Source organism: Meriones unguiculatus, chromosome 19 (assembly GCF_030254825.1).
Source record: "Meriones unguiculatus strain TT.TT164.6M chromosome 19, Bangor_MerUng_6.1, whole genome shotgun sequence".
Taxonomy (NCBI): Eukaryota; Metazoa; Chordata; class Mammalia; order Rodentia; family Muridae; genus Meriones; species Meriones unguiculatus.
In genome coordinates this window covers 68299766-68313384 of record NC_083366.1, presented here as the reverse complement: position 1 = coordinate 68313384, position 13619 = coordinate 68299766, and the positions used below count along the sequence as shown (strand labels likewise).

General features: G+C 48.8%; 1 protein-coding gene across 5 annotated transcripts; it reads left to right on the top strand.

Annotated features, from left to right (window-relative positions):
* The first annotated feature begins 1289 nt into the window (after positions 1 to 1289).
* On the top strand, positions 1290 to 13438 carry Kiaa1191 (KIAA1191 ortholog). Of its 5 annotated transcripts, none has more exons than XM_021646422.2 (8): positions 1354 to 1490; positions 2401 to 2487; positions 5288 to 5466; positions 8370 to 8496; positions 10599 to 10723; positions 11552 to 11658; positions 11813 to 11937; positions 12022 to 13438. In XM_021646422.2, exons 2-8 carry the CDS (start codon positions 2460 to 2462, stop codon positions 12225 to 12227), a joined length of 897 nt encoding a protein of 298 aa, XP_021502097.1. In that variant the 5' UTR covers positions 1354 to 1490; positions 2401 to 2459; the 3' UTR covers positions 12228 to 13438. The 5 variants fall into 5 exon arrangements, with proteins under 5 accessions (XP_021502100.1, XP_021502097.1, XP_021502099.1 ...); XM_021646424.1 differs by lacking the exon at positions 1354 to 1490 and adding an exon at positions 1497 to 1801; XM_021646423.1 differs by lacking the exon at positions 1354 to 1490 and adding an exon at positions 2069 to 2267.
* Positions 13439 to 13619: the final 181 nt, after the last annotated feature.

Genomic DNA, 13619 nt, shown 5'->3' with positions numbered 1-13619 from the left:
GCCTACCTCACTGCTTTTTTGTTTTTTGTTTATCGAGACAAGGTTTCTCAGTGTAGCCTTGGCTGTCCTAGACCAGCCAAGGTCGCTTTGTAGACCAGGCTGGCTTTGAACTCACAAAGGTCTGCTTGCCTCTGCCTCCCTGAGTGCTGGGATTACAGGCCTGCGCGGTGCCAGCTACTTCACTGCTTATTAACCAAAGAGATTAACTATTGGATCCTGTGTGTGTGTGTGTGTGTGTGTGTGTGTGTGTGTGTAGGGAGGGTGTATGGTGGCAGTGGTTCTAAGCACGTGGGTCACGACCCCTTTGGGGGGTCCAACAACCTTTTCACAGGGGTCACCTAAAACAATCGGAAAACACAAATATTTACATCATGATTCCTAATAGCAGCAAATTCCACGTATGAAGCAGAAACAAAGATAATTTTATGGCGGGGGCGTCAGCACAATATGAAGAAATTGAAGAACTCTATTAAAGAGTCGCAGTGTCGGGAAGGTTGAGAACCATTAGCGTATGCATGGTTTGCCGACAGACCTCGACAAGGGAGCGAGGGCACGGGAAACGGTGAGAGGGCAAGTTCTGGGAGGTCCTCTGTGAACTTGATTGCCTTTGACTTCAAGGGGTATTTACTGTGCCTTCTGTATCTTCACTTTTAAAACACCGATTATATTTTTATCCGTATTAAGTGCAGGAATGTGCGTGAGTGCAGTGTCCGTGGGAGCCAGAAGAGGGCGCCAGATCTCCTGGCGCTGTAGTTACAAGAGGTTGTGAGATGCCAAGAGTGGGTGCTGGGAACAAATTCGGGTCCTCTAGAAGTGCAGTGCTTGTGCTTTTACCCGCTGAGCACATCTCCAGCCATCAGCCTTCATGTTTTCCTTTTTTAATATTTATATATTGATTATGGATACGGTGTTCTGTCTGCATGTACACCTGCACGCCAGAAGAGGGCACCAGATCTCACTGTGGATGGCTGTGATTGCTGAGACTTGAACTCGGGACCTTTGGAAGAGCAGCTCTTAACCTCTCAGCCATCTCCGCAGCCCCACAATCTTCATTTTCCTTCCCTCCCTCCTCTCACCCCCACTCCTCACAGCGCTACTTTGGTCCAAGTACTGCTGCTGTCTCAGCCTCCAAGTGCTGCGATTACAGGCGCGAAGGAAGTGAGGTAACCGGTGACTTTGCCTGGGAACCCCGTGGGATGCTCCTGGGGAGTCCAACCTACGGGGCAGCTGAAGGTGTTGATTGCCCGTTACGGTGCGGACTACAATTACCAGCACGCCCCGCGAAGCTCCGAGTCAGATCTCGCGCGACTTTCGAAGGTCCAGGGCTGGTCTGAGGTTCAGCTGCCGGCCGGCAGTAGTCCTCCGTGGGGGAGCGCTTTCTGCGCCCTCGCCATGGCTCGGCTCTGCTCAGCCCCGCAGCCTCTTGGGCCATCTGGGGCCTCGGAACCTCTTTAGTGCCGGAGTTCGGGCCGCAGGCGGCGGGCGAGCAGGTGACGGACCGCGGCCTGGCGGTGCTGGGGACAGCCGGAGCTCCGGGACGGCGCGGCCTGGGGGCCGAGGGGGGGCCTCGGTCCACCCTAGCGGGGTTGTAGGGTCCCCGGGAAGGTCCCCCAGGGAGACTCCAACACCCGCTTGCCGCGAACCTGCCGACTTAGCGTTAAGGAGCGGGACCATGGAAGGCTCTGGCCAGGCTTTACTCGTCCCAGAGGCTTTGTTTTGTACCTCCTGAAGGAGAGTGGTGGGCTTGGGGTCGCTAAGGGAGAGGGGAAGGACGAGGCTTGCGGAGGACCTCTGGACCGCGGTGAGTGGCCCCTGTAGACCTGGACAAAAATTTGGGTCGGCAGTGCCTGCTGTGCACTGCAGTGCAAGTCCCTGAAGACAAGTTCTGTTAAGGTGCGCTCGCTGTTAGCTGGCGTTACTAATACTGAGTAGGTCTATGCTGCAGAGCCGTTCTCTCAAGGGGAAATGCCATCTGTCCGGCGCCTGAGGATGATAGTGGGAAATGAACGAATGTCCATCGTTTGGTGGACGTACGAGCACTGTGCCAACCCTGGTTGTTTATTGTTAGAGCCTCTGCATGGACTCTTCCTCCGACGCTTTGCTAATTTGCAGCAGCTGGCCTGTGCTCGTTAACATCTGTCTGTCAGCGTCCATCGTCATTTCACTGTGGTGAGGTGTCTGCCTTCCCTGGCGTGTTGCCTTCACCTTCTCAGTTGTCAAGATGAGCCAGTGGATAGGGTGAACCCTTGAACTTTATCCTTTTCGGGGTGTGTTGTCACTCCTTGGTTGTCGTGTATGTTTCAGCCTTGTTAACAAGCCATAAACCTGTGTGTCTGTCAAAAGAACAGCACTGGAGTTACCCTCTGCTGTTCAGGAAACGCCCTTTGTTATTTTTATTAGGTGGCAGGTACTCAGCTCCAAATTCCGTATAGAAGGAACACCTGGACCCCAGCCTATCAATGGCGTCAAGACCACCAGAAGTACCTGGTAAACTGAGTTCTTTTTGATTGTCGTTTCAGAATTCTCTCATTAGCCTCTCAGTCTCAGTATAAACCCAGATCCTAGGGCCTCCTCCCTTAGTGTATGACAGTATTTATACTAAAGGAGGAGAATTAATGTGTTTGTAGGATATGTTGGTGTGATTAAATTGCCACCTTTTGAGGGTGGTGAGAGTAGGGTGGAGGTCTGGTCAAAAGGTGCAAACCACTGTTAAATCTTATTTTAAAAAAAATATTTGCATCAACATTTAGTGTGTTCTTGGTCTTGCACAGTAATGCCCAAGTTGCTGAGGTGTGGGGTTGTTCCGGAATGGTCAGTCTGAATGAGTGGAGTCTCTGCTTCTCAGGAGTGGAGATGGGGTTGCCTACTGGTCTGTTGTAAAGACTAAACACTTTTAGCCAGGTGGCACAAGGCATTAATCCCAGCACTCAGGGAAGCAGAGGCTCAGTTCGAGGCCAGCCTGGTCTGCAAACTGGGTCCAGGACAGCCAAGGCTGCACATAGAAACCCTGTCTCAAAAACAAACAAACAAACAAACAAACAAAAAAACCAAAAAAAAAAAAAAAAAAAAACCCAAACAACCAACTAACCAACAAAACCAAAACACGTTTTTTTTTTCTTCTGAGACAGGTTCTTTCTGTGTAGTTCCAGCTGGCCTGGAACTCTATTGAGACCAGGCTAGCCTTGAACTCACAGAGATCTTTCTGCCTCTACCTCCCAAGTGCTTTGTTTAAAGGCATGAGCTACCACACCAGGCTTAAACAAATTTGCAATTGGAGTTAAAAGTTGTTGATAAATCTGCATTTATTGCTCAAAAAAGTTTTTTGTTTTTGTTTTTTTTTCTTTTTTGTATGAGAAAGAAACTCACTCTGTGGACCTGCTGGCCTGGACCTCACAGAGCTCCTCCTGCCTCTGCTTCCTGAGTGCTGGGATTAACTCTTGTTTTCTGAGAGATCTTAAACGTGGTTTAGGTAGGTTAACAGAAGTTAGGTAGGTTAGTGGAAGCTTCCCTCTTCTGCCCTAATGTCTTGTCTTTACCGTCATGTGTGCCTTCCATTCATACGGGATTGTCATAACCTCCCTGTAAGCATGCCGAGCTGCGGTGTTGCACTTTTAGGTTAATGCTTTGTAGCGTGGAAGCATGTGTGGGCACAAGGTGTGAGCCCTGGCTGTGCGTCTATTGCACATTTGCTAGCTGTGTGGTATTGCTTATGTTCTGTGCCATGGTTTCCTGAGCTGGGAAATAAATGGAAAGAGAATTTGGTTAATGAGGATTCAATATAAGGAGGGGTGTAAGTGCCCAGTAATTTTTGTTTGCGTGTCTGTTTAGTTGAGATAGCAATGCACATACTCTAAACTCACCCACATAAAGTGGGTGATTTACTGGTTGGGTGTGTTCATTAGACTGTGCATCCATCAAATTAAACTACTTACAGAACATTTTCATGCCCCCAGAAAGACTTTGTACCTGTTAGGAGATACACCTCATTGCTCTCTCTCTGGCTCCTGGCAGCCATAACCTCTGGGGTTTGTCAGTTATTAATATTGGCGGTAGTCACATGGTAGCTCTGGGTCTCCTTGCTGTTTAAGTGGAATTTGGGGGTTTGGACTTGGCGCCAGGCAGACTGCTATCTTGAAGGGCATGATTATACAACAGCAAAAGTATCACCTTGAAGGCAGGTTCTGGATCAGTGAACCTTGCTCTCTGCTCTGGCACAGCTGAGAGTGCCCTTGAAGCATCAGGGTGCCTTTGTCACAGCTGGACATTCTAGCAGTCAGTTCCCTGTGCACAGGAATGGCAGGATCAAGCTTGTAGCTGATGAGAGTGGCTCTCAGAGATGTCTGTGTGTGGTGTGGTGGCGCACACCTGCAATCCCAGCAGTCTAGAGGGCGGCAGAGGCAGGTGGATCACTGTGAGTTCAAGGCCAGCCTGATCTACAGAGTGAGTTCAGGACAGCCAAGGCTACACAGAGAAACTCTGTCTAGAAAAGCCAAAAAAAAAAAAAAAAAAAGTCTGTGATGAAAAATGTTTAACTCACCAGAACACTAGAAACTAGACGTGGTGCCAGACCTCAGACTGTGTGAACTGTTCTTGTACTTCTCCTTGTGGGGGAGACATGAAAGGCACGGGGCTTGTCATAAGCTTGGTCGAGCCTCAGCTCATTTTGTCTACAAAGTGAGGCAGAGCTGTTCACAACTGGGGTTTAGTTTCCTCATCAGACGAGACAATGGTAGGCTATAGAGTGAGGGGGAAGGAAAGGGAGAAGATACCTTCTCTCTTTTCTAGCCTCTTCAGTCTTGTGTCACTGAGGTAGTTTAGCGTACAAGTTTTGAAATGAAACAAGTTTGAATTTTGACTAGAAATTGTGCTTTGAAGTTGAGACTTTGCCTAGGTAATTTAAATTGGGGTTAAGGTTCTTTAGTCTATAAGAATGGATTAGGATCTGGTGTGGTGGTGTATGCCTTTAATCCCAGCACATGGGAGGAGCTGAGGGAGAGCACTCACAGAATTTGAGGCCAGCTATATAGTGAGTACAGGACTACATAGCAAGACCCTGTCTGAAGGAGGAGGAGTGGAGACAGGATCATGTTGCTGAGAGGGAGGTGGAGACTCTGAGTGTTGTGGGTGAGGAAGGCACTCAGCGGTATTATTACCTTCCCCTGACTGGATCGTGTGTCACAGGTAGACTTCCCTCACTAAGTTTCGAGGCTTTCTTGTCTACAGATTGACTTACAGCCACTAGCATGTTCAGCTGATATCCCATAATGACAGGTGTCTTTGTTCTTAGCTCTTGCCCCCAGTGGGCCTCTAGGCAAGATGTCCCTGCCCATCGGGATGTGCCGCCGGGCATTCAGCTATGATGATGCCCTGGAGGACCCTGCACCCATGACTCCTCCTCCATCGGACATGGGCAGCATCCCTTGGAAGCCAGTGATTCCAGAGCGCAAGTATCAGCGTCTTGACAAGGTACCTTAGCCTGCTGACTGCTTCTGGCAGACTCACCCCCTTTGTCCTCCTGCTCCAGTAGCCCTCAGTGATTCTCTGTCCCCACAAAATCAGGCAGCAGCTTCCCCCATTATCTTCTCTGCCCTTTTACAAGTTCAAAGCTCGAACAGTAGTGTCAGCTATATGAGATTCTTCTGGACTCTACTTCTGCAGCTAAAAGCTGATCTCCAGGCCCTCCGTACCTGAGTTCTGATGAGTCCTTCTTTGTAGAGTCTCTGTTATCCAGCCATAGAGTTATTGGGGTGTCTTCATAGACACAATGAGATAGTGGGGGATAGGACCGAGGTCTGCATCTAAGATTAACTTACATTGTGTACATGCCTTCTGCTCATAGCCTGATTACTTTCATGTGGTCCTACCTTTATGCACAAAATGAAGTTTTACACTGCAGGATGTGCTGTCATGGCAGTGTGCAAAAATTTCAGATTTTGGGGCACTTGAGAGTTTAGGTTTTGAGTAGTAATTCTCAGTTTGTATTCTATTGCAGTGTTAAGCTGAAGGTCTGGTGTAGAGTCCAAAAACTTCTACAAAGCTTGTTTTGTGACTGGCATCAGCCTGGGTCTCTTGAACACCTGCTGAGCTTTTGCTCATGTGCCTTTCCCTGCGCTGGCAGGAGCGCGGCCCCATCTTCTCAGGCTCCTCCACAGCTCCATGTGCCCCCGGCTGGTTGGCTGCAGGTCACTGTGAGCACTGTGCTGCCGAAGCTTGTGCTCTCAACCTCTGACACCCATGGCAGGAATGCCAGCAAGGTCTTCCTATGGCCTGAGTGACCCAAGAGCTCAGACAGGGCATTTGACCTGCAGCTCCACCTGGGGCCTGAAGAAGCACGCACTGAGGGTGTGTTGAAGCAGACCTACAATGGATTCCAAGTGGTTTGTGACTCGCACAGCTTTACCCCTGAGCATAGTGCCTCTGTCTGAGAGAGGGGAATTCTTGGCTCACGGGTGTTGTGGAGCCTTAGAGGCCTGGTGCAGAGCTGAGCTGAGTCTGATTAAGGATTTCTGTTTTCCCTGTTGCACTGTCAGAACAGAGGCTTCTTTCTAAGCGCTGTCCTCCACGGCTCTGTGGAGAACTCCTTATGTCAGTTGTCTGCTATAATCTTACCCAGCAGCTGTCGAAGAGAAATGCTTTGTTTAAAGACAGTGGGAGACTGTAAGAACTGTGGCAGCCTGCAGAAGGGGGGTCTCGAGTCTGAGGCCAGCAGGAGCCCCACCAAAGAAACAACTACAATAAAAACCTGCATAAAAACAGCCAAAAAACCCCCAACCAAACAGCCAATCAAAAACTGCCCCTTTTTTCAAGGCTGCTCTAGAATTGCCTGGTTGGGCTACAGAGTGAATTCAAGGCAAGTCCAGGCAACTTAATGAGATCTTGTCCCAAAATAGTTGTGAAAAAAGGGCAGGGAATATGGTGGAGTGCGCAGTGAGCGTGTGCCACGCGCTGGGTTCAGTCCCCAGCCTGGGAGACATGTGAGCCTTGTGCAGTGGTCCAGTTTCCTTTCCTGTTGCTGTTCAACAGGCAACTCCAGGAAAGAGGGCTTATTTTAGCTCACAGCTCAAGGTCTGTCCATCCTATTGGGGAAGTCAAGGTGGAAGAACTTGAAGGAGTGGGCGTGTCTCAGGAGCAGAGAGGAGAATGGATGCTGTTGCTGTCTCCATCTCCATTTTATACCGCCGGGGTGGATCTTCCCACATCAAATCCCAGTCAGTTACAAGGGCTCACAGACACTCCAAGGGCTAACGGAACCTAGAATGTTCTTCACAATGCCAAAGGCCTCTTTGCCAGCTGATTTTAGATTCTGTCAAGTTAACACTAACCATTATCCTTGGGAGTTTGTTAGAAACATACATTTTATTAAAAAAAAACAAAACAAACAAACAAAAAAACAACAAAAACCTACTACTACTACTACTATTATTATTATTTTCAGTGTGCTGGGGATAAAGTCCAAGGCTTCACATAAACTAGGCTAGAGACATTCTTTTTTTTTTTTTAAGATGTATTTATTTATCTATATGAGTACTCTATTTGCATGTGTGCCTGCATGACAGAAGAGGGCATCAGATCCCATTATAGATGGTTGTGAGCCGCCATGTGATTGCTGGGATTTGAACTCAGGAACATCCGGATGAACAGCCAGTGCTCTTAACTGCTGAGCCATCTCTCCAACTGTAGAGACAGATTCTTTGTTTTTTTTTCTTTAGACATAGGGTCTCACTATTCAGCCCAGTCTCCAGAGTGCGGGGACTATAGATGGGCCACACGTACTCTGTGGAGACCTGTGTCTCCCCTCTGACAGTCCAGACCTACCAAGCAGCCCGAAATGTATTTGGCCAGAATTGAGAAGACTAATGCAGGGCCGGGCCCGAGCAAATGCTCTGCTCCGCTGAAGAAGGCTTAGCACTTGGCCCGTGGTCAGTGCTTTGGAGGCAGTATCTGTTCCAGTTTGCTCTGTCCCCGTCCTTTCTTCTCTCCGTCCCTCATTACTGTGCTTTCAGTTGTGGAGACAGGGTATTGGTAGATACCCCAAACTTGCCATAAACTACTGTGTAGCCCAGGCGAGATTGAATTCACACTAATCCTCCTGCCTCAGCCTAACATTGGATCCGTGTGTGCCATCAAGCCCAGAGTTTCATCTGTAGTCTTAGGAGCAGGCAGAGGAAAGTGAGGTCTCAGGGCTCCAAACTCTTCCCATGAAGTCCATTCCTGTTGTCACTTCAGGCGAGTGGAGGTGACCACTGCTGTCCCTGTCAAGTATTTCTTCACTTCCAGGTCCTGGATTCTTAGAACTCTTTCTTAAAGAAGTGAGTGCAGGCATGTGGTCCCCTGCCCCGCTCATGTGCTTCCTTACCTCTCTTGAACAGACAGAGGAAGGCGCGGCCAGTCTCTCTTCCCTTGCTGTGACTCCATCAACAGCCACTGACAGTGCAGACAAGGCGCCTGTGGTGAAGGCTAAAGCTACCCATGTCATCATGAATTCCCTGATCACAAGTAAGCCCTTCAGTCCAGCAGAGTAAAGTGAGCGAAGGAGAGCGTGGGCCTCAGCTGCCCGTGACTCAAGCAAGTCTGCTTTTGTGGGGCCGCACACAAGAGTGTGTGCTGGACCCCTCAGTTCTGCCTCATTGAGGAGGAAGGTTTGCTCTTAAGGGTCTCATTGGTTAGATACAGTCCTGCTGTTGCTTGATACAGTCTGTTCCCTGTTTTGACCAGTGGACAAGACCACGTGGACAAGTTACTTAATACTAGATGCTGTGCCCACTTTTCTGAGGTCGGGGATGCAGCTCGCAGGCTGATCGCAGGGCCGCAGAGTTGATTAGCAGGAGCTTGATCTCCTGCTGTTGCTGGCCTAGAGAAGGTGACACACGGGGTAGTGCTCCGGCCTTGTGCCATTACATAGGATTTTCAGTTTTGTTTTGAGACAGGGTCTTTTTGCTGTGTGCCTGTTGGCTGCAAACTCAAGACAGTCCTCTTGCCTTAGTGCTCCTGAGTGCTGGAGTTATAGTCATGCACCACCATACCCAGCTTCTTCAGAAATTGTTCACACAGCGTTTACAAATGTATATATACTGTCACAAATGGATTTTTGATAGTGCTGGCCACGGCCTTGTACATGTTAGTCTACCAGGAAGACCAGGTTTGGTGCCTCAGCTTCTTTAGCATTTAGAATGTGTCACTGATGGTCCTAATGAGGCTTGATATAAGAGAGCCATCTTTTTTCTTTTTAAACTTACTATTATTTTAAAAAAAATTATTTATGTGTACAATCTGTGTACTTGAGAGTATTTGGGGGAGGGTGTGTGTGTGAGAGAAAGACAGAGAGAAAGAGAGAACATATCTGAGGAGATCAGAAGATGGCATCAGATCCTCAGGAGCTAGAGTTACAGACAACTGTGAGCCAGCCATTGTGGGTGCTGGGATCTGAGCCTGGGTCCTCGGGAAGAGGAGCAAGATAGCATTGAGCCATCTCTCCAGCTCCACATTTAAAAAAAATTTTTTTAAATGTGTATTTAGTGTGAAGGTATCAGATCTCTTGAAATTGGCATTACAGACAGTTGTGAGCTGCCATGTGGGTGCTGGGAATTGAACCCAGGTCCTTTGGAAGAGCAGACAGCACTCTTAACCACTGAGCCATCTCTTCAGCCTGCTCCAGTTCCACATTTTAAACTTCTGTCACAGTTACTTAAGCTGCATCCTTCTCAAGGGCCGTTTTGGCGGGTGTGGGAGGTTGATTGTTCAATGGTAACTCTGCATGTCAGCAGTAGTACCCTCGCCAGCACAGGCTGCCCAAAGGTCCTCCTTGGTTGCCTCGTCTGTCAAAGCTCTTCACTTTCCCCTGGGGCATCAGTTTTTCTTGCTCAGTTCTGGCCAGTTTACTCAAAAAGTCAAAGTCTAGACCCACTTGAAGCAGCGGCTCCTACTTGTATTTTGTAGCTGGACTGTTCTGGCTTCTGAGGGCACCTGGCATGCACCACAGATACACATGCAGGCAGCACAGTCGTGCACATAAAAAGGAAGTGCAATGCCCAAACCCCACAGTCCTCAGCTGCCATGCTCATGCAAAGTGTGCAGAGTTTGTAGATTAGGAAAAAAAAAAAATCATCTTTTTCATTCCATGGTGTGAGTGACTTGTGAACTAACTGAATAGTCAAAAGAACGTGGTTAGCTAGGCCAGGACAGCAACAGGGAGAAACTTGGAATCTATGGGCCTGGGCTAGTTCACGGCAGGTGGTTGTGCTGTGACTCTCTGGCTGGTACTTTGGTGTCAGCTGGCAGGAATGAGACCTGCCTCCCTTTGGCAGGATTTCTGTGCAGGTGGTTAGTCGGGAGCTTACTGATTTGGAATTCTTACTATGTCCAGATGTTGGGTGCCTTCTGCTTGCTGTTACTAATGAGGTATGAGAGTGAGAGGAGGCAAGGCATCCAGCATCTCTTCAGGGCAGCTTGCTTCTCAGTGTGCTCTGTCAGGGCCTGTCTGGGGCACTCCTTACTCTCCAGTGGGCAGTGTGTCCTCTTGCCTGTGGGAGAACAGAGACCTGTGTTGTCCCGGCTGGTTTGTGACTGGTTAGGGGGTAATGATGCTATCCTTTCTTCAGAACAGACTCAGGAGAGCATCCAGCGTTTTGAGCAACAGGCGGGCCTGAGAGATGCTGGCTACACACCCCATAAGGGCCTCACCACGGAGGAGACCAAGTACCTCCGAGTGGCAGAAGCCCTCCATGTAAGTGAGCAGAATCGTTGTTCATGGGTGAGGTACGCTTGTGGTTTATAAGTTCCCAGCTTAGCAAGGAGAGAATGGGCAAACAGACAGGGCTGTGCTGCTCAAGTGGCACTCCTGGGTGAAGGCCTGCTTCACACACACACACACACACACACACACACACACACAGAAACAAACAAACAGCCCCTCAGGCTAGCTTGAGCTGTATTCCTGCCTCTGCTTCTCAAGTGCTACGATTACAGGTAAGCACCACCATGCATGGCACCAATTTAGACTTGACTTTTGTAAAAATTAAACTCAGAAGCTGGTTGTGGTGGTACACATCCACGGGAGGCAGAGGCAAGTGGATCTCTGAGTTCCAGCCAAGCCTGGTCTACAAACCAAGGGCAACTAGGGCTGTTTCACAGAGAAATTCTGTCTAGAAAAACAAACAAACAAAAAGAAAAAAAAGGAAATTCTGGAGCTGGGTGTGGTGGTTCACATTTTTAATCCTAGCATTTGGGAGGCAGAGGCAGGTGGATCTCTGAGAGCCCAGGCAAGCCTGGTCTACACTAAGAGAGCCTGTGTTGGGCGGGGGTGGGTTAGGGTGGGGGTGGTGAGGTTTATTTAGTGATGGTTAGTGTTTGCTACCTGATTTCGAGCCAGAGCCTCATACATACTGGGTAGTTCAGCCTCTCACCCCTTGATTTTTGTTTTATGGATTTATTTTCTAACATATGGGGTTTTGTCTACACATATATCTGAGCCCCACCAGCACACATATGCCCAGGCTGATCTGATTTGTGTCTGGTCTCACTGTGAAATGCCTTCTCTCACCCATGGGAACAGAAACTGAAGCTGCAGAGTGGAGAGACAACAAAAGAAGAGAAGCACCCTGCTTCAGCCCAGTCCAGCCCCAGCAGCACCCCTCACTCATCCCCTAAGCAGATGTCCAGGTAAGCTTTCCTGGGTGCTCTGAGCCTGTGTCTGGAGCCAGTGCTGAGATGAGGCTGGGCTCCAGCCTGTGGCTTCTTGTTGCTTAGATGTGAGATTCTTCTAGTGACACAGGAAGAGGACATACAGGAACATTTATTTACTTCTCTGTTCCAGAGGCTGGCTCCCCTCTGGCTCCTCCACAGCCTTACCTGCTCCGGATCCTGGCAGTGGAAATGATAGGAACTCAGCAGACAAATGGAGCCTCTTTGGACCGAGACCCCTGCAGAAGTCTGATTCTGGTAAGGCAGTTCTTTCAAAGAGCAGCGAGGCCCCTGGCCACTGTGTGGGCCGGGGACTATGGTATGCTCCATCTTCCTCGGCAGGTTTTGCCATCCAGGCTTACAAAGGTGCACCGAAACCCTCTCCTATGGAGCTCATGCGTGCCCAGGCCACACGAGTAGGTGAAGATCCAGCAACCTTCAGGCCGCCTAAGATGGACGTCCCAATGATAGAAGGGAAGAAACAACCAACTGGAACCCATACTATCAAGCCCCGTGACCTGAATGTCCTCACTCCCACTGGCTTCTAGAATTCTCTGTCCTTTCCCTGGGCTCTGACATAGGAGTGACATGGTTAACTGAGGCCTATTGACATTGTGCAGTTTGTCCCTGTGTGAGAGGAACCATTTTGCACTGCTTTCAGGTTGGTGGAAAATGTCAGAAGTGGAGAGTGGAGAACCTATTTTTTTTAAATCATTTGTCCTAGAGAGGGACTCTGATCCTTGCTTTCCTAGGTAAATGGTGCGCTTTTAAAACTAAGGCCTCTTGATTCTTTTTCCATGATCAATATGAGCGGCAACAAGTCATGACAGACGTGCCCACCAGCTAGTGTGGACAGCCTGTGGCCTCCTGGCCTGCTTAGCCTTGTGCCTGGGCCTGGACTTGTCTGAGAGCTGCGTACAGCTCACACCTACGCTTGGCAGGACCCTGGTCTCTAAGCTCAACTACAGGGTATGTAGCCCTGTCTGTCCTGGAGCTAGCTCTGTAGACAAGGCTGGCCTCTGCCTCCAGAGTGCTGGATTAAAGGCAGGTATCACCGCTGATCAGCTTAGGTGATCAACTTTGTTGATTAGTCACTGCACCACTTTTTTGTCCGCATGAGCTCTTATCTGGTGTGTCAGAACAGTAGTACCCACAGCCCCTTTTCTTTTGCACTTTAATATGAAATTAGCTCCTGATTAAGTCTACTGGTTTCATATTGGTTCCTCTCCCCCCCCCTTTCCATTACTGGCCTTGCTCATGCTAGGAAAGTGCTCTACCACAGAGCTTCACCCCTAGTGTGCTCTCTTAGTTGTGTGTGTTTTGGTTTTTGAGATGGTCTCACTATGTAGTCCTGGCTAGCTCAGAGATCTACCTGCTTCTGCCTCCCAGTGCTGGGATTAAAGGCGTGTACCACCACTCCCAGTTAAGCCTGTGTTTCAGTAAAGAAGTAGACACAACTGGCTTATCGTCTGCAGGTTCTCATGAGCTTGGTGTCATCTTATTCTATTAATTTTGAGGCCATTTTCTACCAAGTTAGCCTCATATGTTCAGTAACGTCTTACAGAGGAAAGGATGCAAGGAAATGCTCTTCCCTTTGTCCTCATTGTCCACAGGGTCCCATTGCTAGATCACTTAGATAGCAGTTTGTTTACATAATGAGCTAACCTCACAGAGAAGCCCTGGAGTCTAAGATTGCTGTAAAATTAATTTATTTATGTTATCTTGTATTGACAATAAAAATCTTTACTACTTTCTCAAACTCAGGTCTTTATTGTCCATCCTGCCTGCCCCGTAGTGGAGCCTGAGCATCGTAAACTTAGTGCCTTTTTACTGTATCTTTTGGCATCAGATAGCTCTTTAACAGGCTGCATTTCTTTTGCTTCTTTGCCTGCTTTCTTAGATTTAGTAAACTGGCCACAGGTCCTATTCTTAGGCAGTAT

Bases quoted from the DNA above. Each gene is read 5' to 3' on its own strand.
- Kiaa1191 (XM_021646422.2), top strand. From the start codon at position 2,460: ATGGCGTCAAGACCACCAGAAGTACCTG. The intron at 10,724-11,551 runs GTAAGTGAGCAG...CCATGGGAACAG, and splicing joins GAGTGGCAGAAGCCCTCCAT to AAACTGAAGCTGCAGAGTGG. The intron at 11,659-11,812 runs GTAAGCTTTCCT...TCTCTGTTCCAG, and splicing joins TCCCCTAAGCAGATGTCCAG to AGGCTGGCTCCCCTCTGGCT.